The following is a 23,546-nucleotide window of genomic DNA, read 5'->3' as shown; positions in this document are numbered from 1 at the left end:
GCCGCGCTTACATAGCACGGGGCGGGACACGCCCCCGAGCCGTTCGACCAATGGGAGCTCGTGGGCGTGACCATCAAGCAACAATCGGACCAATGGAAGCACGGGGGCGCGGCCAGCACTCCGACAGCAGGTCTACCCAGAGCCGGCCGCACTCCGACCTTGAACACCGGCAGTGCTGGAAATGTGTCCTGGGGCCAAAGGGAACAGAAAGCTGAGGGAAAACACCTCTGCTTCGCTCAGGTGAGGGGCAGCTCCGGGCACCAGCATCAGAAGGATATGGAACTGCTGGAGTGAGCCCAGAGGAGGCCAAAATTCTCCAGAGGGCTGGAGACCCTCTGCACTGGAGAAAGATGGGGAGAGCAGAAGGTGCTCAGCGTAGAGAAGGCTCTGGGGAACCCTTAAACCCCATTCCAGTGCCTAAAGGGACTCCAAGAGAGCTGGAGAGAGACTTGGGACAAGGGTCTGAAGTGCCAGGACAAGGGGGAATGGCTTCCCGCTGCCAGAAGGGAGGGAAAAATGGGATATCGGGGAGGAATTGTTTCCAGGGTGGGCAGGCCCTGGCAGACGTTGCCCAGAGAAGCTGTGGCTGCCCCAAGATCCCTGGAAGTGTCCAAGGCCAGGCTGGACAGGGCTTGGAGCAACCTGGGATGGTGGAAGGTGTTCCTGCCCATTGGAAGGGGCAGAATGAGATGAGCTAGAAGATCCCACCAGAACAGTCTGGGATTCTCTGACTCTTTTACCAGGTTTGGTGTTTCTCCAAAGGGACAGGAGAAATAAAAAAGGTGAAAAAAAGAAAAATAATAAAGAAAAAGAAAAAAAAATGAAAAGGGGGGGAAACCTACCCCCACAGCACAGACACAGCCCTGGTACCAATCTGGTGGTGCCTGACAGCCCAACACAGCAAAGTCCAGCAAATGGGATTCACTGCACAAACAAGTCAGGATTTTCCTGGCAACAGCCTCCTCTGGCTCCAGGCTGAGCTCCTGCCAGTGCAGGGAACGTCAGTGCTCCTTGGCACTGCAGTACTGGCCGCACAGCCCACGGCTGGAGCAGCCAAATCAGCACAGCCCACAGCCCCAGCCTCAGCAGGGAGGGAGGACACAGCCGGTTTCCAACGCCCCTGGTCATTGCTCCTTGTCCTTGTCCCCTTACCGGGGCTATTTTTAGGGTGTTTTGCAAACACAGCTCTGTGCTGAGACGTGGGGTCTGGGTGGCTCTGGCCATATCAAGGTTTCCGCTTCTGTATTTCCACTTGTGTCATTTCAGAGGCACAATTCTGGGGCTGCACTTCATCTGATCCAAGGCAACATGGCAACTCACTGCCCTGGGGTCAGAAGTGCTGTTTTAGCCTCTGTCACCCCAGTCCAGGTGTGTCACCTGCTCCTCTGGCACTGTCACACCCCACAGAGCTGCTGGACACGGGGCACAAGCAGAGGAGCTGCTGGCCACCAGCCAGCCCTGGGGCTGCCCAGAGAAGCTGTGGCTGGAAATGTCCAAGGCCAGGCTGGATGGGGCTTGGAGCAAACTGATCAAAACATGGAAGATTCCATTCCCTTCCACGGCATGGGGTGGAGCAAGATGAGCTTTAAGATCTCTTCCAACCCAAACCATTCCATGATGACTACAGTTCCACCTGAGGCCACGAGCTCTGTGTTTGCTCTGGCTGAACACATCAGCCTGCAGGGGAAAACACATCTCTTCCTTTGCATCAGTAAAGGCAACACAGAACAAGCAAAGTAGGGAGGGAAGAGGGGGAGAGGCTACATCTGTTCTCCCCTTTCTGCTCCCCAAAAATCTCAGGATCTTAGAGGGACAGGGCACTTGGTGTGCATCAGGCAACGATCCAGCTGGAGAGATGGGCTGGAGATGCTGCCAAATATTTAATAGAAAAAAGTCCCATCAGAAGAATGAAGGGCTATGCCAGCAGGATATTTGTCCCACAGACAACTCCTGCATGTCGAGCAGGGGCAGCAGGGGCCAAGCACAGCTGGGTGGGCACAGAGCTCCAGGTTTTGGAGCAGCACGGGATCCCCCATGTGCTAGGACTGGTTACCTGCAGCCTCAGCACTTGTCCTGGCTGGCTCCCCATGCTCCTGCTCGTGTAGCAGTTGGCTTGGGCTGCCAGCAGCCTCTCCCTCCTCTCACAGCAGCCTGGTACAGGGAGCTGCCAGCGACTCAGATCCTCCCATGCTGGGAGCCAGGAGCAGGCCATGCTGGACAGTACAAAACAGCCTCAGCATCCCATAGAACCATGGAATTGTTCAGTTCAGAAAAGCCCTCTAAGATCATCAAGTTTAACTATTACCCCAGCACTGCCAAGGCCACCACTAACCCATGTCCCCAAGTGCCACATCTGCATGGCTTTTAAATCTCTCCAGGCATTTAAAAACAAGCAACAGCAAGTAATTATTTTGGGACTGACAGTGCCCTGGTTACCATCCTGCTGACTGGACAAGCCTGGTGTTCCAGGAAAGCTAAACAGCAAGGGAAGGCAAATTGCTCAAGGTGTGTTACCTTAGAAGGAGGTCAGCTGGGGACAATTCCTGCTTTTTCCACCAGCTGGTGGTTTTGGGCTGCCCAGATTCTGAGGAGGAAGGGAAGCAGCAGAGACCATACAGGGACACTACGAGGGAACACATAGGGCATGTAAGACATGGAATACTGTTTCAGTGTTTCCTTTCCTTACATGCTCTGCTCAAAGATTAGGAGCTACACTGTCACTACGGCTGGTCACCCCACTACAGACTCCAGTAGGAAAATCTGCAGCATCAGAGCTTTGTGGGCTGGAAGAAGGAAGCCCAAAGCATCTGTGGGATGGAGAAGGAGATTAGAATCATGGAATCATTCAGGTTAGAAAAGAGCTTTAAGAGCATCCAGTCCAACTGTTCCCCCAGCACTGGAGGCCAGCACCTAACCCTTGTCCCCAGATGTTACATCCACATGGCTTTCAAATTCCTCCAGGGATGGGGACTCCACAATTTCCCTGGGAAGTCTGTGCTAGGGCTGGACAGCCCTTTCCATGGAAAAATTTTCCCTGATATCCAATCTAAACCCTCCCTGGCACACTTTGAGGTTGTTTCCTCTCATTTCCTCTGCAGCTGCACTGTTCAGAGGCATGAAGGCGACTCCCAAGGTGATCCTGGCCCACAGGAGCTGCCAGTGCTCCATTAGGATTTCTGCACTACAGGCAGATGGATGTGGCTTCAGCAACAAAAATATTACAAACTGTGGTTTGTACTGGTCAGTGATCCTCATTGCTCTGGGAGCAGCAGCAGCAGGAAGGAGCTGCTATTCCCCTGTGCTCCAGGAGACTGGATACGAGTAAGGTAAAAGGTCAAAGCTAAAACCCGTTTAGACTCCTGGACCTCTTGCTATTTCCTTGGAAAAAGATGGGGGGCAGCTGAATTTTCTTGATGGAAATCTCATGGGAAAAGGGAGAACCTCCATGCCAAAGGAGCAGGTCTCTCTGTCTGTGCCAGCTGTACCCCCTTGCCGAGATCAGGAATAAATCTTGCCAGATACAGAGGGATGGGTCCTGGAAGCTGGATGTAACCAAGTAACCAGGATCCTAGCAACAGGCTTGATGGGAGGATTTAAAGATAGAAAAAAAAGTAGGAACAAAGCAAACAATGGGAAAATACTGTCTCCTTTCCCTAACTCCTAACCCTAGAGCAGGAGATAAATCAGCTCCAGGCAGGGAGAGGTACTTCGGTTGTTTTGGTTTTTTCCCTTTTCAAAGCAAACAAAGTATCAGTCACAAATGAGGCTTTTTTTAAACCACTTTTACAGGTGTCATTTGTACAAATCAAAGCGTCCCTTGAAAATCTCATTATTACAAACATACAAAGAAATGATGTTGGTGCTACAAATCAGCTACGCGATGGCAGGAGCAATTTATCACAATTAAAAACCCAACTGAACAGTATTTACAGGGCCTTTCTCCCTCTTTTTATTTCTGTATGTTGAGGGAAGGAAAATAAGCAAAGCCCACAGTTAAAAAAACTCCCACCAATGCACTTCATTTTCTAAAAGTATAAAATTGGGTGAGTTTTTCCAGCTGCCACACTCAGGCAAAGTGTAACAAATTCTGGTTTTGCTTGTTTTCACATCAAAAGTCTCTTAGAAAAACCAAAACCAAACACATGGCAGTGTCCAATGAAATGTGCTCCTTCCGTGCCAGAAGCCAACATCATCCCAAAAAAGTGCCTTTGAGTAAAATCAACTTTAGTAACAAATAAGAAACAAAAGGATGAAAAAAGTAATCACAAGCTCTAGGTAAAAGCTTCATCAAAGCTCTGACAGAGCAGCCGCCCTGCAGCAAAAACATGAGTTCTCTTACCTACCTTCAGCCCTGAGATGTTTCTCCACTCCCTGACTGGAGTCCGGGATGTCGAGGAGCTCCTGCCAGCCCGCAGTTGTGTGGTGCTCCCCCTCCAAGTGCTTTTTATCCACCACCATCACCCCAAAAGAGGTGCCTGGGGGCACCTACCCCAGCTGGTCTGGCTGTAAGGGTCAGTGGCAGCCGTGCTGTTTCAGGGCAGCACATCCCTGGTACAGGAAACTCTCATAGCCCTTTGATCCTGCTGGTTTGGAATCAGCAGTGAGAAAAATCCCTGGAGTGCCCCAAAAAACACTCCCTGGCTCGGGTCACTGCCTGAGTAAGTGCTTTCCTGGAGCCAACCTGGCTCCTGCATCTGGAAGGGGCAGGGAAAGGGGGAAGAGAGGGAATATCCGAGCCTTGAACTCTCTGTGTAAAGAAATGGAGTAAGAGACACTTGATCACACCAAGCTTCAGAAATCACCAAAATCCCAGAGGTCACCACGTAACCAGGGCACTTGGGGGGGAATTCTGGGTGGGTTGGGGTCTGTATCATTCCACTTTGGCTCCCAACCCAAAAGCTCTCATCAGAAAAACAAGGAAACACAAAACCAGGCAGTTTGGTTTGCCAAGCTGACAGAGAAAAGAAGAAAAATCAAAACAAAACACAAAAATCTTCCAAGATAAATACATGGCCCCCATTTTGGAAGCATCTTCAAAAAGCTGGATCAACTGTTGTCAGCAGTGGCACAACTTTCCAGGAACATCTGTTGGGCTGGTGAGTTCTCAGCTCTCTTCTGAAGAAGGAACAGTTCAAGGAAAGAAAAAAAAAAACCAGCTCCCACCACACGCAGCTCCCATTTTATCTGCAGAACAACTGGCCATGGCAATTCCCTCACAGCAGCAGGCTGGGAACCAGCAAGGAGCCACTAATGCAGCAGGTTCCTGTTCGCTCATGGAAAGGGCTGGCAGTGGTAGCAACTGGTTAGGAAAAGATTTCTTCCAGGAAACAGTATTTCAGGGGGATTTAGGAAGGCTGGGACCTCTCCTCATGGATCAAAACTGGCCACACTCAAGCATGCTGTTGGAAGGTAACACGCATCAGGAACTCCCAAGGAGTCCACAGCAGTGGGATAGAGACAACACAGAGGTTTGGGCTTCCAGCGATCCAGCAGGTCTCCCAGACTCCTCGGCTAATGCTGGGGAAAGCTCCCAGGCTGGGGGTTTGGCTTTAAGGGGAGGTTATTGCTCCTGACTTCTCAGGCTTTTTGCCTTTTGACAGGGCAGCTGCTTGCTTCAGGAGCTCTCTGTTCTTGGCCTGGAAGTGGGAAAATGGGTATTTAGTGGCATGGATCATCATTAGCTCTTGGGATCCCTGTGCTGCTGACATCCTGCAGACAGGTGGAAAGGGGGGCAGATGTCAAGCTCACCTCTAACCTCCTGGAGAGGGCTCTCCCATCCCAGCCCCACAGGAAAAGACAAAGACAAAATGATAAAGCCCACAAGACTGTTCAAAAATTAATCATATGAACAGTTCAAGACACCTACAATGCACTAAGAGGATCTGAACTTTGATTTTGCAATCACTGAAAAAGGTTTCCAAAGACTCAAGCAATACCAGCAGAAATAAAACATCTGGACACCAGAGAGCTCGGGGCAGTCCCAGCCTGAGCTGAGCACAGACATGAAAAGCCCCCAAGAGAGGGAGGTGGCTGGGGCACACCTGCTCCTGGACCTGATGCTCCTTTACCCTCAGAAACAGCACATCCAGCCCTCTCCACACCACATTCCGACATTCCAGCCTTCACCCAGTTAGAAGGACCTGCCCTGTGAAGGGATTCTCACAGGCACCAGCACTCTGACAGCAGCTGGAGGTCCCAAACCTGCCTGCCATTGGGATGCTTCCCCAGGGTGGGTAAGAATGGAGGAGGGGCTGTTTCCTCAGAGGCAACAGAAGCCTTTTGTCTCATCCCCTTCCACCTCTCATTGCTGGGGCTTTAGATCTTTATATACCCACAGTAATTAAAGGGTGCAAAGTTCATCTCTACATCTGATTTCTTCCCCTTTGACGTGATCCCTTCAGTGGCTCAAGCTATTCATGCTGATAGTCTGCTGTGTTTCCACAGTCATGAAAAGAATCCTCCTCTCCCTGCTTCCATCAGCTCAGGGACTTCTTTATTTGGACTAAAGATACAGGGCTAAAAGAACTGCCAATTGTTCCTTTGTTCTCTCTGGTTACTGCTCACACAAATCACAGGGAGGTGTTTTAGAGGTTCAGAGAGCTGACAAAGGTTCTGCAGACTGGAGAAACAGTTCAAACCTGATTTTGGCAATAAGTAAAATGAGTTTGATGGTTCCTGTCTAGTCCATAAGGGATACAACATAGCACTTTACAACACGGTAAGTGTGAGCCTGAGTAGAGAACAACAAGGTAGGTGTAAATGGTGGTTGGGATGCAATGCAGAGCTGAGGAGGCACAGAGGCTGTAGGACAAGGCTGAGAAGTGTTAGCAGAGCTCTGTGTGCAGGAGCTCATGGGGTGTTCTGATCAGGTGTGTTCTCAGTCCCTCCTGGACACAGCTCAGGAATGTCCTTGGTCACTCCTGGATACAACACAGCTCAGCAAATTAAACCAAAAATGCTGTCACCTGTAACTGCTCCATGACCTCCTTGTGTGTCTTCTCCATTTGGTTCATCTTTGCCCTCATTTGTGATTCCTGGTACTGTAGGTCGGCTTTCAGCTCTGTGATCTGTGCAGAAAGCAGGAAGGAGCAAGTGAGCTGGAAGAGGCAAACAACTGCCCTCACCACAGACCCCCCCCGCCACAGAAACGGCCTCTACAGAAGGTGTGAGACTGGCTGAGGTCACAGACATGCTGGCAGTGCTGGGGGACTGCAACGAGAGCAGAACTGTGTCACTGAGAGCACAGAGCAACAGCAAGGGCCAGCACTGCTTTTCTCCAAGCAGCAGAGTGTTTATTCCCAGTTTTGCCCACACACAGAGATCTCAGAGAAAATGGTCAGGAAATGACCCTTTATGAAATGAGATCCCCTGGGTGGGTCCAGAGAGCCTCTTTGGCTTTGGAAAGGAGGCAGCCTGGAAACAGCCAGACAAGTTAACCCCACGATAAAAGCCAGGCTGTGTCAGAGTGTGATCTGTGAGAACATGTCAGCCTGCTGGGGGGGAAGCAAGCCAAGGACTGTACCTTCTTCTCCTTCTCCAAAATCATCTGATCCTTCTGGTGAAGCATCTTTTTTAAAGTAGCCACTTCCTCCTTCAGCTGGGCAATGATGACAAAGTGGTCAGTGCCAGGGGAGTCCAGGGCGAGGTCCGGAGAAAAACTGCAGCAAAGAACAGGGAGAGGCTCTCAGCAAAACCCTCCTCTTCACTGAGACTGGAAAACTCCCACGGATGCACTCAGAGAGAATGGGAATCATTTCATGATCATTCATGATCCTTTTTCAAACCAAAAAGCTGAAGACAGCAATCAGAGACATAATTAAACTTCATGCATCCCTTTGGAAATCTTTGCTCACAAGCAGTCCTTGGATGCACTGCAAAACTTCCCACTGAATGTAAACAAACATTATGGCAAGGAGGAGACATGAAAGAGAAACAAATAACCTCCAAGTTCAACAAACAGAGCAAAGGGAAATGGCTAAATTGTCCTGAGCAAGGAAAAGGGGTAAAAAACATACTGGACCTTGTAATATGATTCTGCCACAATAAAGCAATTTAGGGAGAAGCTTCATTATTTCAGAGTAGGAAAAATTCTCTAGGAAGACAGAGAAATAGCTGAGCACATCACCTGTAGACCACCAGGTACTCTAAATCTAAGCAACCATCAGCAGAGCTATCTGTCCATGAGTCACTGCTGCTCTGGTAAATCACAAACACCTATGAGACATCCAGTGACCCAGGCAGGCACACACAGTGCACATTTTTTTTTAAAGCCTCCGGAGTAGGTCAACACAGCTCTAAAGTGGGGAAGGCATGGTCTCAGCTCAAAATTCTGCCTCTCTCAAGGATGTTTCTACCTCTGAGCTTCCAGTCCCCAACCTGTACCCTAAGGCAGAGAGTACTTGCTGCTCAGTTCAGGCTGTTCTCTAGCACCTGGAAATGATCCATTTTCTAATTAAAAGCACTACGGTCTGCTTTGACAGGACTCATTAGTAAGGATGTGGCAGGGGAAAAGGCTCGCTCCCCCAGTGAGCTGGGGATCTACAGAGGGAAACTAAGCAGAGGCAGCTTCCCAGATCTGAGAGTCAGAGGATGGCCCTGAGGCACTGGGAGAGAAAACCTGGCATAGGAAAACTCAGAACTGAGGGTCTGCAGGAGACAGCCTACAGCAGAAGAGCCCTGCATGGCTAAAAGACGCTGACAGCTGAGTCCACACTAAGATGTGGCAGCTCTTTGGGCACACTGGATCCAGCTCTGTGCTAGGCAGAGAGGTTCATACCCACACACTAACACAGAACAATTCCATTTTAAAACTTTCCCAACAGCCTTCCCAAGTGGAGACCGTGGCAAGGTGATGGTGGGTGCTCCAGCACCTTCCTGTGTGCAAGCACATATAAACAGCAGCTTTAATTCCCCACTCAGTGCAAATATGCTGGTGAGGAGGGAAAGAAATAATTAAAAAAAACAAAAATCCCCCCAAAAAAACCAACAAACAAGCCCCAACCTCCACAGAAAAAACAAAGACTTCCTCACTGATTCCCTCTGGCTGAAAACAATCCCTTGACACAGCATTCCTTTGCCCAGGCATGCTTCTCTCCTGTCGTGCCCTAGGGGGATAAAGAGTGCCAGGGGATATCCCCATTTCCCTGAGCAGCTCCAGCAGGAAAAATTCCCTGCCTGGCAGCTGCTGCAGCCCAGCACACTGCGAAGCCAGGAAGGTGAGAGCCAGCCCTGCCACCCAGTGGGGCAAAGGAAGGGACAGGACAGTCACCAAGGCCCAAGGGGGCTCCAAGGACTCTGCATCCACCAGTGGGGGACGGCCAGCTTGAGATCTCCTCCTGGAGGAGTATAAAATACCAGGCAGGTATTTTCCTGTCCAGTTGCTGCAAAATGCCCCTTCAAATGTGTTAAGGTGCTAAATAAAGAAGCAGATTTTTTTTCCCTCTTCTTTTGCATTTTTTTAAAGACTGACAAGATAATAATGAAAGGTTCCTCTGTCTTTAACCCCATGTTACAGAAGCAACCCGAGACTCCAAAATTCGAAGGAAAACTGCCAAACATAAGTCAGTCCTTTCCTTTAACAAAGAGATCAAGAATTAAAACAACTAACCCCCCCCCCAAAAAAAAAAAAGAAAAAAAAGGCATTTCCTCTACAAATAAACTCAAGATCCAGCCCCTTGGGATAGGTCAGGGGTACATGAGCTCTCCATGCCTGAACATCCTGAAATGCACACTGCTAATTAAAGGGAAATGATGAGCTCCTGTTGTTTTCAGCAGAGACAGAGGACAAAAATGGAGTTGCTCCCAAGGCACCTGCCTCTCTCTATTGACTGGAACAGAAACCAAATCGACTGCCTTAAACTCCACACCTGTTAAATGGCAGAAATTAGGCAAAGCAAATGCCAAGCCTAAAGATCTTGCTATTCAAGTCACACTGGCATGAAGAGGCACAAACCAAGCACTAAACCAGCATCCATATTGCACCTTAGACAAAAACCACCTGCAGAGCTGCCTCCAGCTCCAGGCCCCCAACATCAGAGGGATGTGGAGCTGCTGGAATGAGGCCAGAAGAGGCCACAGAGATGTTTGAAGAGCTGGAACCTGTCTGCTCTGAACTCAGGCTGGGAGAGCAGAAGGTGCTCAGCCTGGAGAAGTGAAAGCTCTGGGGAAACCTTAGAGCCCATTCCAGTGCCTAAAGGAGCTCCAAGAGAGCTGGAGACTTGGAACAAGGGCCTGAAGTGCCAGGACAAGGGGGAATAGGTTCCTGCTGCCAGAAGGGAGGGATAGATGGGATATTCCCTGTGAGGGTGGTGAAGCCCTGGCAGAGTTTTCCCAGAGAAGCTGTAGCTTCCCCTGGATCCCTGGAAGTGTCCAAGGCCAGGTTGGACAGGGTTTGGAGCAACCTGGGATAGTGGAAGCAGGGCATTCTGCCCATTGGAAGGGGCAGAATGAGATGAGCTTTAAGGTCCCTTCCAACTCAAACCATTCTGGGATTCTATGAAAAACATCCTCCACTCAGTGCAGCACAGCCCAAGTCACAGAGCTTTAAACTATGCCAGGACTTTCCTATACAAGTAAGAATCTTTTTACAAATGAACTTTGCTGCTGAGCATCCTGAGGCACTGCTGCCCTCCCCCTGCCAGCAGTGCTGTCACTGCCGGGTGTTACAAGCACAATTTAGCACCTTGTCTGCAGTGACAGGAGAAGGGACCGCAGTGTGCTCATCTGCAGAGTCTGCAGCAAAAAAACACTTCACCAGCATTGGCACAAGAGGATGGGGACACCAAGACTGCCCCAGTCAGGACCAGCACAGTTCCAGGGGCTGGAGGTGAAGCTGGCATGCTGGGCAGCACAAGACCATGGGGCACTGGCAGCACTGAAGGATTAATAAGGCCAGATCTGCTGCAAGACCTGCTGTGAGTCACTGGGAAAGAAAACTACTCCCAGTGCAGCAGTGACAGAGCTGTTTGCTCCTCCCAAAACTCATCCAGAACAAACTACTGAACATCACCCTTTAAGTGACTGTTGGAAATCACCCCGTCCACATTTCATAGCCATTGTGAGCAACAACCACACTGAAATACGTAAACAAAAACACAGAGGGAATTCAGTAAGACACAGTAAAGTATCTTCTACAATATCCAAGAAGAAGCAATAATTTCAGATAAACTGGACCCTGGCTGAAGGTGTAAGTCAACTGAGCTCAAACATGCCCAAATTTTGCCCAGCTGAGGGCTACACCAGAGGTACCTGGAGCCAGGGTACAGGAATTTGGGGCTGATCTCAGCAGGGAGGAGGTGCTGGTTGTGTCACTTTACCCCAGACTCTGCTGCTGCTGCTGCAAAACCCTTGTGCTGCAGCAGACCTTAACTCCATGCTCAGGCTGTGCCCCAGACACCAAGGTGACTCTGGGAAGGACAATCTGATACCTGTATAACGGGGAGGGTTTTGGGGGTTCAGCCTCATAAAAGAACCCTCAGCAACTCCAAACCCACACATAAGGAGCCCCCATTATTATTCCACTCAAGACATGCAGCCATTTGTCTATTTAAGGCAGCTGCAGCTTGCCTTTTCTGCTGCACATTGCTGAAGCTCTTTAGTTGCTAAATTTACACTTGGTTTGTTACTGGAACTCATCAAAAAAAGCCTGTGGCAAGGCCTACAGCCTTGGCAAGAGCCAGACTGACTGTATCTGACATGAGAGCAAAAGGAAGACCCTTGATTCCTTCAATACGTGTTCCTGTTTTCCAAACAAATGGCTGACCAACCCATTTCGCTTTTTGGGTATTTCAAGCCAGCAGGGCTATTACAATGAGCTGTGAGATCTCAGCCCACAATTTAATGAGGAGGTAAAAACAGCTGGTGCTGTCCTACAACCTCTTTGGAGGGAAAACTGCAGCAGTGCTGATAGGCTGCACCGGTTCTACCAGGGCCCTGTTTCCATTCTCTCCTCTGGCTCCACCAGCACTGAAGGCAACTGAATTGTAACCCCTCTGCACTCAGCCACAGCTCCTAAGTCACACTTAGTCCTTAATTTTTTCCAGCTTTTAATGCTGGAAAATGCTGTTCAGATGATAAAAGGTCTTTCAGACCACTCTGTGGGAGCCACTGCCCTATAAAATTATTAAAGTTCTATTTCACAGAATCATAGAATGCCAGAACAGTTTGGGTTGGAAGGGACTTTAAATCTCATCTTGTTCTGCCCCCTGCCATGCCATGGGCAGAGTCACCTTCCACTAGACCAGGCTGCCCCAAGCCCCATCCAACCTGACCATGAACACTTCTAGGGATGGAGCATTTCCCAATGGGAGCATTCCACAGTGACAGGGTGTCAATAGTATCTATAGGAGAGATCTGTCATCTCAGAGACATTAATGGCAGGTAGTGATTAAATAATTACCAGTAGCTTTAACAAACCCTTTGGCACTAACTCTGCTCTGGTCCATGCTCCCAAATCCCTGCTGTTTAGAAAGAGATCCAGTGAAAGGGAGAGTTCCCAGGGAGGGAGGGGAGAAAACAATAGGTGATCTCACTTCAGGATGTCAATGCCTTGAGCAACAGGACAATGGTGGGCCCCGAGAGTCTGTTGGGAAGCAGCCCACTGCGCCAACGTGGACGGGGCCCTCTGGATAAGGGGGCAAAGCATCTCGGGAGAGGAAGGAACGCTGAGAATCAGAGAGGAAAGGCAGGAATGAAAATATGCATGTACAAGACCATAAAAATACAAATCCATCTCAATCTCCTGCTTCTGCTAGTGACTCCCATTCCGCTGCACAGGCAGCTGGCATCAACATGATCCAGCATCAAGTGCGACAGCAGAATGGGGTCAGATGCTTTCCTAGAATCAGAGAACCGTGGAATGGCTTGGGCTGGAACATATCTTGAAGAGCATCTTGTTCCATCCCTGTGCCATGGAAAGGGACACTTTCCACTACACCAAGTTGCTACATGACCCATCCCACCTGGCCTGGAACACCTCCAGGATGGGGAGTCCACAACCTTTCAAGCAAAGCTGTTTGACTGCTTGTCTCTTCCCCAAAAGGCAGGAGGGGACATGGGAAGTGGGTCTGGATCTTCTCCTGTCCTCTGAAGCTCTCCCTGTAGATCAGTCTGGACCTCAAAGCACAAAACCTGCAGACCTCACCAGCCACTCTCTCTCTGACTGCAAGAGAGACAGTAAAGTTGGTCTGGCTGCAGTTTTCCTGACTGTTGGGGAGCTCAGCTAACCACCACCTCTATCCTTCTCCATTCAAGCAGGTACAGGTGCTCAGTATTCCTTTTCTCTTCAAATCTATGTCTAGATACCAGGTAGCACTGGACTGCCAGGTTCTAGGGCAGCCCCTCAAGGTCTCAAGGCCCCTGCTCCAGCATAAGAGCTTCCTATTATTCACACACAACTCTGTCTTATATAAACTCAGCAAACAAAACCACCCACCCACAATTTCCCCATGTAACAGGCTCACCTGTCACCATTGGCAGATATGGCATCAAACTTGGCTTTCTTCTTTGGGATTTCGTTCTGAATGGAAGACGTGGATAAGGTTTTCTGGCTAGAAAAAGGAGGAAATTGTATGTCAGAACCTGAATGACTTTCAGTCTAAGACAGAAAGGCAGATAAATATTCCCACCCACTTTGATCCTATTAAAACAGTATTTCCCAGTGCTAAAACGATGATAAAAGAATCATTCCTTGGAAGAGTAGCTGGAGACTAAAAATAAACAGAAAACAATGAGTCAGAGCAGCACGTAGGTGAAGAACTCCTGCTTAAAATCTGCATTTTAATCATTAAATTTTACAAATGCAACTTCACCTTCATTGTGTACAAGTTGAATAAGCTGGATCACTAAGAAGCACAAGGCTGTACCAGCACAGTGAATGACCTAGCCAGATTGTCCTGAGCTCAGACCCTGCCCAAAGGCCTCACCAAGGTTACCTGTTATAGTGGCTGCCACTGCTGAGCCTACTGAACTGCTCCTTCTCCTGCAGGCTGGCTCGGGAAGAACTGCTCAGGTGTTTGCACTGCTCTTTGGTCTTCTGCAGGACTCGTTTGTAGGACAATGTGCACAACCAGCACAGCAGCTTTCCATCCACCTGGAAGGGGAGACAGAAAGAAGTTTAGGGAAGGAGGGAAGGAGGGAAGGAGGGAAGGAGGGAAGGAGGGAAGCACTTTGAAGCTTAGGGTCACATATGAATAAGCAGGGACTCAAAAAGAATCCTCTGAATGGACAGGCAGTCACTGGAGACCAAAACACCAAGGGTGGCCGCTCCCGGAGGCTCAGCAGGGCACCGATTATCAGTGCAGCACTCCAAACAACAGATGTCTACAGTTTGCCTCCTACAGAGCTCTCAGGGTATTTAAGCAAAGGTTAAGCCATGGAAGGGGTTTCCTGGTAGAGGAATGACACTTGTAGCCCCTCAGGCTATGAAGCAAATATCATTCCCCATCACTCTCCCCAAATAGCACCTCAGACTTCATTCAGAGGTCTCTGCTCCTCTGCCAGCTCTTGGGCCAAATTCAAGAGATCTTTCTTAGAAGATCTGGCAGAGGCACATAGAGGTTCCAAGATTAAACAGCCCTAAACCAGAGCAAAGCTCAACTCTAGAAAAACACTTCATAACATGGAATGTTATGGATCTTGAATGGTTTGGGTGGGAAAGGGACCTTAAAGCTCATCCACCCCCTGCCATGGGCAGGAACACCTTCCACTAGAGAAAGTAGCCCCATCCAACCTGGCCTTGGACACTGCCAGGGATAGGGCAGCCACAGCTGCTCTGAGCACCCTGTGAAGATGGACAGAGGATCGCTGTGATCAGCCCTTTTACCTTTTCAGCCTTCTTTTACACAAATACTGACCTTCTTCCTGTCATCCTTCCGGTCAAATGCACACTGCTGCTTGCACTGCTCACACGAGTGAGGAGGGCCATACTTCTTCTCTGAGTTGGTGCAACGCTGGCACTTGTTTCCAATAAATGCTGCTATGATGTTGCAGTACTGGCAGGGTTTTGGCTTTAAAAAAGAAGAACAGTTGCTATAGCCTTCTAACTACAATAGCACATAGCTCGTTCCCATTCTCCCCATAATTTCAAACTTTTATTTCCTTATTCTACACAGAGTATAATGTTGATCCAGGAGACAAAACTGCATTTGGATCCTTGGTCTCCAGCTAAGTGTATTTAGCCAAGGCACTCAGACCATTTATCAAGTGCTGTAAAATCTTTAGAAAAATGTCTAATACCAAAATAGAACCAATCAAAATCTCTATTTCAGATTTCAGACAAGCAGGAAATAAAGATTTATCACTGCTTCCTGCAGCAATCTCAGTCTGTGTAAGCACAGTCTTGTTTCTACTGGATATCGAACAGATCATTTCCTGGCCTCAAACGATACAAAGCTCTTTTTTGTGCTAAAAGAAGAGAAAAAGTCAAAGCTTCACGCTTCAGTGACCCATATTATTGATCAGTCATGCTCTTACAGCCAAGCCAGTCCATAAATTGCTCTGGGATTTCAGCAGGATAAAGACAAGAGAGATGAAAGGAAGAGAGGCTGGGGAGGCCGAGCCCCCCTCACTTACTGTGCCATAGAGCTTCACGTTCTGAGCACACTTCTTGCATATCGTGTTGGTTTTGCTGTTAAGAAGGATAGACCATTCTATTAACACATTCCAACAGAAAATGGAATCTCTGGGTTTAGGATGCCTGGTTCAGATCAAAGCTTAGGATCCCAGCCTCCCCTCAGCTCCACCTCTGATCATGAGGCTGGAGTCAACGTCTTTAGGGACTCAAATACCAAAGTGCTTTTCCTATCCCCATCTGGCTAAGGATAAATGGCCAAAAAGTGGCATTACTAGGAGATATCTTTTAATTAAAGTACCCCCAGATGACACCAGGTTTTTGTCCATACAAAAACAGAATTTGATCACTGACTAATTGGCAGCATGAGTGATTCAGCATCAGGGCAGGCTCTACTCTGGAGGTCAAGGTAGGAGAGGACAGAGGTATATTTGTCCAACAAACACAGGAAGGAACACCTCACAATGGCCACCCACAGCTCTGGGTTTACCAATCCTCCCTCTGACAGCTACACAACTTGTCAAAATGCAAAAAGACAAGAGCCCAGGTGAAGGACACATAGCAGGAAATAAATGTTGGATACCAGATATCAGGTAAGAGGAAAACTCATGGGAAGATGCATCTGAGCTCTGACTGAAAAAAAAAAAAAAAAACAAGCAAGAAGTGTAATCCAAGTGCACTACAGACACTCCAACTCGCCCAGAAGACCTTTGGAGGTGGCCAAAGGTCCCCCAGGTCTTCCACAGCAGCACTCTACATGTCTCAGTCACTGGAGGTGTGGAAGCATCACAGTTCCCCAGGTGTGATCATTCTACATAAAACCTGTATCTCTCCAGTTCAGCAAGCATTTACCTTTCCTGTTGGAATTCAGTCCTGCAGTAAGTGCATTTAACAATGGGATGAGCAATCCGGCACTCCTGCAACAACAGAGTGTTTCATGAGGTGCAGTGCTGTGGCCTAATTCCCAGATCTCCTGCTGCCCGCCACTCCCACCACATCCACACACTTGCAAACACTTCCTCCCTGTACAGTCATGCTGAGAGAAGAGGAAGGGTGATGGGAATGGCATGTGTCACAGGTGAGCCAGGCATGATCTGAGATCCACCACCAGGGCTCATGTGCCTCACACCCACACAGGTTGCTACAGGGTGGTCCTGGCTCCCAGGGCAGGAACACACAGCTCTCCCTCAGGTATTCACCAGTTTCCTCTACATCTGCCTGCACTCTCCTCTCATCCCAGCTTCCCCAGATTTCCCTAAGTTCACCTGTTTTGTCCCAACCTCAGTGATCCCAGGCTACTCCAGTTCCTCCCCCATGTTCCCTATTTCATCCCTGATCTTTTTCTCCTCCACCTCCTCAGACTGTGCCCAACACCCACCTTACCCCTTTCAAGATGCCACCAGACCTCCTCTAAATGTTCCCAGATCCTCCCAAGCCTTTGCTCAGGAACAGCTCCCACTTAGCCTCTATTCCCCACAACAACCCCATGACTTCCACTCCAACACCCTCCAAATAGCCCCAGCACCTCCAAACTGTCTTCAGTGTCCTCGGGTCCCCCTGACAAGCAACTCCCCTAAACAGCCCTTCAACACATTCCCCTAATACCCCCTTGGCTTTAGCCCCATGCTCCAGATCCTCAAAACCTCCCTAAAGCTCCCAGGCCCTCATTCACACCCTCCCACTGCCCACCCATAGACCCCAAACAGACATCTCAAGGCCCCAGTCTTCATAAATACTCCCAGAATCTCCCCACAAACAGGCCCCCAATTATTCCCAGTCCCTCTAAGAGCCCCCAGGTACCTTAAAAACACTCCCTTGCTTGCTCTACCTCACAAACAATGCTCTAGGAGGCTCTTTACCCCTCAGATCCCTCCCCAATCCCCTCAAGACCACCCTCCTCAAATCTCCTCACAGATCACCCCCCATCTCCCTCGCAGCCCCCTTCAGACTCCTCTCCCATCAGCCTCCTCCCAAATTAGCCCCCATAACCTCCCTCACAGACCTTCCCCCACAGCCCCCTCGCAGCCCGCCCCCAGCCCCCCTCCTGGACCTTGCAGAGCTGCTGGCCCTGGCTCAGTGCCTCGAAGGGGAAGCGCTGGTGGCACTTGGTGCAGGCGTACAGCGCCGCCATCCCGCCGCTCCGCTGACAGGCGCGGCCCGCCCGCCCGGCCCGCCCGGCCCGCGCGGCCCCGCCCCCTCCCGCCGCCCATTGGCCGCGCGCTGCATCATTCACGCCTTAGCTGCTTCTTATTGGTCAGCGTGCCGTCACTCACGGGGCGGGGCGGGGCGCGTCGGGGGAGCGTTAACGTCACGGGGAGCGCGGTGACGCAGCCGCTCGGTCCCGCGTGACGCGGCGCGCGGGGGAGGTCGCGCGAGATTGCTCGTGGGGAAGGGGGGCGGGGCCTGGGGAAAGGGGCCGGACATGGCCGGGGAAAGGGGCTGGGAAAGGGGCCGGACATGGCCGGACAGGGCTGGACATGGCCGGGGAAAGGGGCCGGACATGGCCGGGGAAAGGGGCCGGACATGGCCGGGGAAAGGGGCTGGACAGGGACTGGGAAAGGGGCTGGACATGGCCGGGGAAAGGGGCCGGGCATGGCCGGGGAAAGGGGCCGGACATGGCCGGACAGGGCTGGACATGGCCTGGGAAAGGGGCTGGACAGAGGAACCTGGGCTGGACAGGGCTCAAGTGGGCCAAGGCTAGGAAAAGAGGCTGGGCTGGGCTGGGGAGATGAGCTGCTGCAGGGAGAGAGGGTCCCTGTGGAGGTGGGGAAAGGAAAGGAAAAAGGAAAGGAAAAGGAAAGGAACACAGGAATGTGGGGAGCAGGAGGAGGAAGTGTCTCCATCTTGAGAATGGAGGTGAGAAGGAGCAGAGCGACCCACTCCAGGGAGGGCTGGAGACGCCGGCAGGGCAGGGGTGGTGGGAATATTGTGGCTGAAGGCTTGGGAGGAAGAGAGAATGAGGCAGGAGGTTGTGTCTGTAGGGAAAGGAAAACCTTAATGTGATTGTGCTTCCCCTTTGCTCTGAGTCCAGCAGCTGCAGCTGCTCATCCACAAGGCCCAGGCACAGCCATGGCTGATTTCACAGAGGATTGGCCTCTAATGGGGAGCAGGGTCAGAGCAAACTGCACCTCCCTGTGCTTACACCGCAGCTTGTTGCTCCCTGGAGCAGCTCCAGGTGGGAATACTGAAAGATTTGGCCCTGTTTCATTTTTGGAACAAGGTTGGACTCAAGCTGCTGCAGCAAGGACAGATCATGCACTTCACATAGGGGATAATTGGGTTTTTTTCCATCTAGTAGTTGTCATTTTGTACAGCGTGACACAGAACAGGTGCTTTGGGAAATGGGGGAAATTAAGGCATTTTGGTGTTAAAAGTTCATTCTAAATCCAGGATGGAATGAGCAAAAGGCAGTAACTACTCACAGTTATGTGATCTGCAACATTTGCTTGACGTTCCTATGCTCCTACATCCTCCCTTCTTTCTCAGACCTTAAGGGATACCTTGGGAAACTTCTATCCTTACCTTTTTTTTCCTGCACCAGATGACAGTATTCCCAGTCTTGGCTGGTGCAAGTGGTGAAGCTGAAATCTGAGCTGCTGAGGCTTTCCCAAGAAGGACTGGGGGAGTGTCTTGGGTTTTTAGCTCGGCTGCGTGGGTGTGCATAATGAACCGGAATTCTGCTGTGCTTGGCTACCTCGGGGACTAGTTTTAATCACCGGGCAAATGTGCTGTGTGTAGGAGAAATACTTAATTTGATGACATTAGTTGCATTGTGCTGGATGCTGGGTTGTGATTGGGAAATGTCCGTCGGTGGGAAGCAGGAGGCAGAGCTTGGCAGAGCCGGTGGATGGCTGGGAACAAACCCCTCCTCGCTGTTCCTGCCGTGCTCCAGGGGAGGGTTCTGCGGGATGAGGAGGTGGAGGACTGGGGATGCTCAGATTTTGGGGTTTGACAGCGCACCTGGAGAAGGGCGACACTGCCTGCACTCGGTTACAGTAAATCATGGAATCCTGAAATGGTTTGAGTTGGAAGGGACCTTAAAGACCACCCAGTTCCACCCCTGCCGTGGGCAGGGACACCTTCCACTAGAGCAGGTTGCTCCAAGCCCCGTCCCACCTGGCCTTGGGCACTGTCAGGCATAAGGCAATCACAGCTGCTCTGGACACTCTGTCAGGGCCTCACCACCATCACAAGGAAGAATTTTTTTCCTAACGTAAAATCTAACCCTACCCTTTTTTAGTTTGACTCCTTTCCCCTTTATCCTATCAATTAAAACCTAAAAGTCAGAGAGTGGGGGGTACAGAATGGCAAATACCTGGGGCTGAAGGAGAAGGAGTGGTTCGATTTGAGAACGTGAACAACAAACCTGCCAGAGCAGTCACGGGTGCCAAGGGAGAAGCATTTGGCTGAGGAAGAGAGTTTGTAAAGCTGCTACTGAAGGAAGTGTGAGAAGAAACGCTTGGAAAGCCACTGCCTCGGTGATTTTCCAGCAGAGCTGCACTGGCAGCAAAGCAGTTTCAAGCCTTCAGAGTTTAGAAGGCTGTTCAGATCTATCAGATGCTCCCTTTCACTGCGGAATGGTTTGGGTTGGAAGGAATCGTAAAGGTTATCTCACTCTAATGCCCTGCCATGGGCAGGGACATCTATTTGTGCCCCAAAAACCTCTGGTTACTGTGTAAGACAGCAGAAGCCTCCCCAGGATCATGGTCTTTCTCAGGGTTTTATGTAAAGCATGTCCTTCCCCTTCATGGACCAGCTGGGGAGTCCTGGGGAGACCGAGACCCCCGGGAGCCCCTTCCCCCTGGCACAGGAGCAGCACCGTGAGCTCTCCATTAGCCCCTCTGGGTCACCTAGAGCATTTGGGAGCCACGAGGTTGCCAAAGCAAGTCTGATTCAGCTGCTGCTCCTTGACACCGTCTGTGGCTCTCTGTAAATCACTAACAGATAATAATTTCATATTCTGGCTCTGTGTATTCCCCGCCTGCTGAATAATTACCTTGTTTTGTGCGAGCCGTGAGAGGTTTTCACAGATAATTCATCCAGCAGGGAAAGGCAGCCAGATTTTGGGCTGGAGCACATTTTCTGGCCACCTGGCATTGCTGCACAGAGGTCTGTGCTGGAGCACTGCTGCCTCCGGAGGGAAATGCCATATCCAGGACAGCTGAGGGCAGGGCGAAAAACCAAACCCAGATGAAATCCCAGCCACCCTTCCTCGGAGAATAATTTAGCTTGGCAAACTCAGCCCACCCTGAGTTTCTGGATGTGTGGACAGACTGATCCCACAGATCTGAATGCTCTCACCCACAGAGGAGCTGTTTCACTGGAAACAGAGTTCCTCCCAGGAGCTGTTTGTGGTGGTGACCTCTGTCTTGCCTCATTCCCCATGTCCTGCCTGGCCTTGGGTGGGTGTGTTGGAGCTAAGATCGCCCCAAGGTTGCCATCCTCATTGAGGATGAGGAGTTGAGCTGATGCAGGGCAGGAGGAGGGGGGATCATCCCTGTGCCAGTTTATCTCAGCAGCTCCCAAACCCAGGGTAATTGCTGGCATCACTGTGCTGAGGGGCTCCAGCCACAGAATCTCAGAATCACTGAGGCTGGAAAAGACCTCTGAGATCGAGTCCACCCTTTGACTGATCCCCACCTTGTCACACAGACCAGTGCCATGTCCAGTCATTCCTTGCACTCCTCCAGGGATGGGAACTCCACCACCTCCCTGGACAGCCCCTTCCAATGCCTGAACACCCTTTCAGTGAATAATGAGATGTCACAGCCCTGTTCTACAGCCCCCACAACCCTGATGGAGAGCACAGTGTCCTCACCTTTAACATGGGTCATGAGGAGTCTCAGCATCTCTGTCTCATCATAAACCAGGATACTGCTGAGGTGAACGCCACACAGCCACTCACCTGGGTTGTGATGACTGGCAACCATTTGGTGAGCATCTTCATGGATCAATTCCTAAAGAAACTCAGGAGAGCATCAGGCAGCACTAACGATCTGTTTGGAGGCTCAGGAAAGCCTGGGAGGTGGCCAGGCAGGCTCCCACCTCTGGCTTGGACAGCCTCGGAAGGGCTCAGTGTGCAGGCAGATGTCACCTATGCCCAGTTTAGTGCCTGAGCACCAACCTCCTGGTTGTCAGATGCCAAAAAGGGGCAGCTGAACAGGGAGGAGGCCCTGAAGGAGTGGAGACCATGGCAAACACCTAATAGGGCATGGGGGCAGGACTGGAAGCTGGTCACTGAGGGCTACCACCAGTCCTGACCTCAGGAGACTCCCCAAACCACCCCACAGACTAAGAAAAAGATGGGGTTCTCAAGGTGGGATATGGAGGGTGGGTCCCAAATCCTCTCAGCTTCCAGCCTGAACAGTGCTCACTCCACTAAACACCAACCCCAGCTAACATTTCACCACCAAGGTATCAAATTTGGGGAGTAAGGTGCCTCTTCCAAAGGAAACCTTAATGCAGAGCTTCGGGCCAGCTTTGCTTCCAATAAATAGCATTGTTCAGAGTGGCTGTGCTTTGCTGTGCTCTGCAAAAGTTGGAGCCACTCTGAGGTTTGGGTGCCCAGGGAAGTCTGGAGGTCACAGCTCAGCTGGGCTGGGAGCCAGAACCTACATCTGGCTCTGCAAACAGCAAACCTCCCTTTTAGGTATGTCCTTTCTTATTTTTTCCTTTTTCAAATATAAAAAATAGATTGTTTTTTTTAAGTTCCCAGGCATCTGAACTACCCACGCTCTGGACTGCAATATCCCTAATGCCACGAATGCACAATTTCAGTAAATGCTTCACAGGGATACGAAACCTCCAGCTCTGGAAGCCACCTCTGTGTTCAGCAGCAAATTCAGGACATCAGCTATCCAAAGGGAGCCTGAAAGTCACGGTTCCCTGAAAGTCAAAGCATGTTTTATTGACTGCAGTCAAGGGAATCAAAGATCTGGAGATCTGGACTCCCACGGAATAAACCACATTACTCCTGTGCAGTGATCATTCCTCTCCCAGACATGAATTCCAGCCAGCCTCCCTCTGGGAATGATTAAAGACCCCTTCAACAGTCAGCAAATTGTCAAATAAGCAGGTGAACAAGTGAAAGAAAACAAGGGAATATGATGACCTGCCACCACTGATGAGAGCAGTTGTGTCACCTGGAGGGAAGTGCGGCTCCCTAGGTGCTGCCAGTGCTTTGCTGTACAAAACTGGGGTGTAGCCATGGGGGATATCACTTCTCAACTATCAAAACTCTATTTTGGGGGAAGGTAGAACCTGTGCAGATGCAGCTACAAGTCAGGGATGACATTTCCCTGCTTCTAGGTTTCCCTTCCCAGCTGCTGGCTGCTAATTGGGCTCTTGAATTGGGAAGCAGAGCCTGGCAGTGCCAGCAGCTCTCACTGGGAACTCTGGGCTGCCCACTGTAGCTTCCAGCCCAGCTCCATTCCCGGGGTGGACATCACCAGAATGGCACCAGAACCCCCACAGTGAACCTTGAGAGCTGTGCTGACCTATGGCCTGGACACCCTAAGAACAGCACCAGACCCTCAGCTCATGGTGAGGCTTGTCCATGGCTGTGAGGTTTTGGGGTGAAGCTCTGGAGCAGGGAAGGATGCAAGGAGCATGACAGCTCAGGGGTGTGACCAGCTCAGAGGCACCCCAGGACCCTGTGTGCACCCCACACCACTCTTGGAGTGTGTCCACTGCCCCTCCACAGCTCCAGGCATGGGGACAGGGACAGAGCAGCCCCTTCCAGGATAGGGGGCCCCAGCAGCTCAGGACCACCGCAGTTCCCAGGCTAAGGGGCACAGCTTTAGTGTTCTTGTGCACTGATGCTGCTCTCCAGGATAGCTGGAGCCCAAACTAGGAGCACCCAGCTGAGCCACAGCCACGGTGTAAAAGGGGAGCAGCCCCAGCGAGTGAAGGTGCCTGGCTGGTGGCGTTGGCAAACACCCCAGTGATGAAGTCCCCACCTGCAGCCACAGCAGGCACT

The 23,546-nt window shown here is 50.7% G+C and overlaps 1 protein-coding gene across 2 annotated transcripts; it reads right to left on the bottom strand.

Annotated features, from left to right (window-relative positions):
• Positions 1 to 3,704: 3,704 nt before the first annotated feature.
• On the bottom strand, positions 3,705 to 17,748 carry FAM76A (family with sequence similarity 76 member A). Of its 2 annotated transcripts, XM_014258509.2 has the most exons (10): positions 17,619 to 17,748; positions 16,421 to 16,485; positions 15,571 to 15,625; positions 14,853 to 15,005; positions 13,932 to 14,089; positions 13,461 to 13,547; positions 12,531 to 12,662; positions 7,523 to 7,658; positions 6,966 to 7,067; positions 3,705 to 5,636 (listed from the first exon to the last, which is right to left on the bottom strand). In XM_014258509.2, the coding sequence occupies exons 1-10, from the start codon at positions 17,697 to 17,699 to the stop codon at positions 5,550 to 5,552; spliced, it is 1,056 nt and encodes a 351-aa protein (XP_014113984.1). In that variant the 5' UTR covers positions 17,700 to 17,748; the 3' UTR covers positions 3,705 to 5,549. The 2 variants fall into 2 exon arrangements, with proteins under 2 accessions (XP_014113984.1, XP_005529720.1); XM_005529663.3 differs by lacking the exon at positions 12,531 to 12,662.
• Positions 17,749 to 23,546: the final 5,798 nt, after the last annotated feature.

The sequence above is a fragment of the Pseudopodoces humilis genome, chromosome 27 (assembly GCF_049639895.1).
Source record: "Pseudopodoces humilis isolate 2021_Gansu_Grassland_sample_001 chromosome 27, ASM4963989v1, whole genome shotgun sequence".
In the NCBI taxonomy this organism is placed as follows: Eukaryota; Metazoa; Chordata; class Aves; order Passeriformes; family Paridae; genus Pseudopodoces; species Pseudopodoces humilis.
Note: the sequence above shows the minus strand (reverse complement) of the source record. Positions and strands in the feature narration are given on the sequence as shown.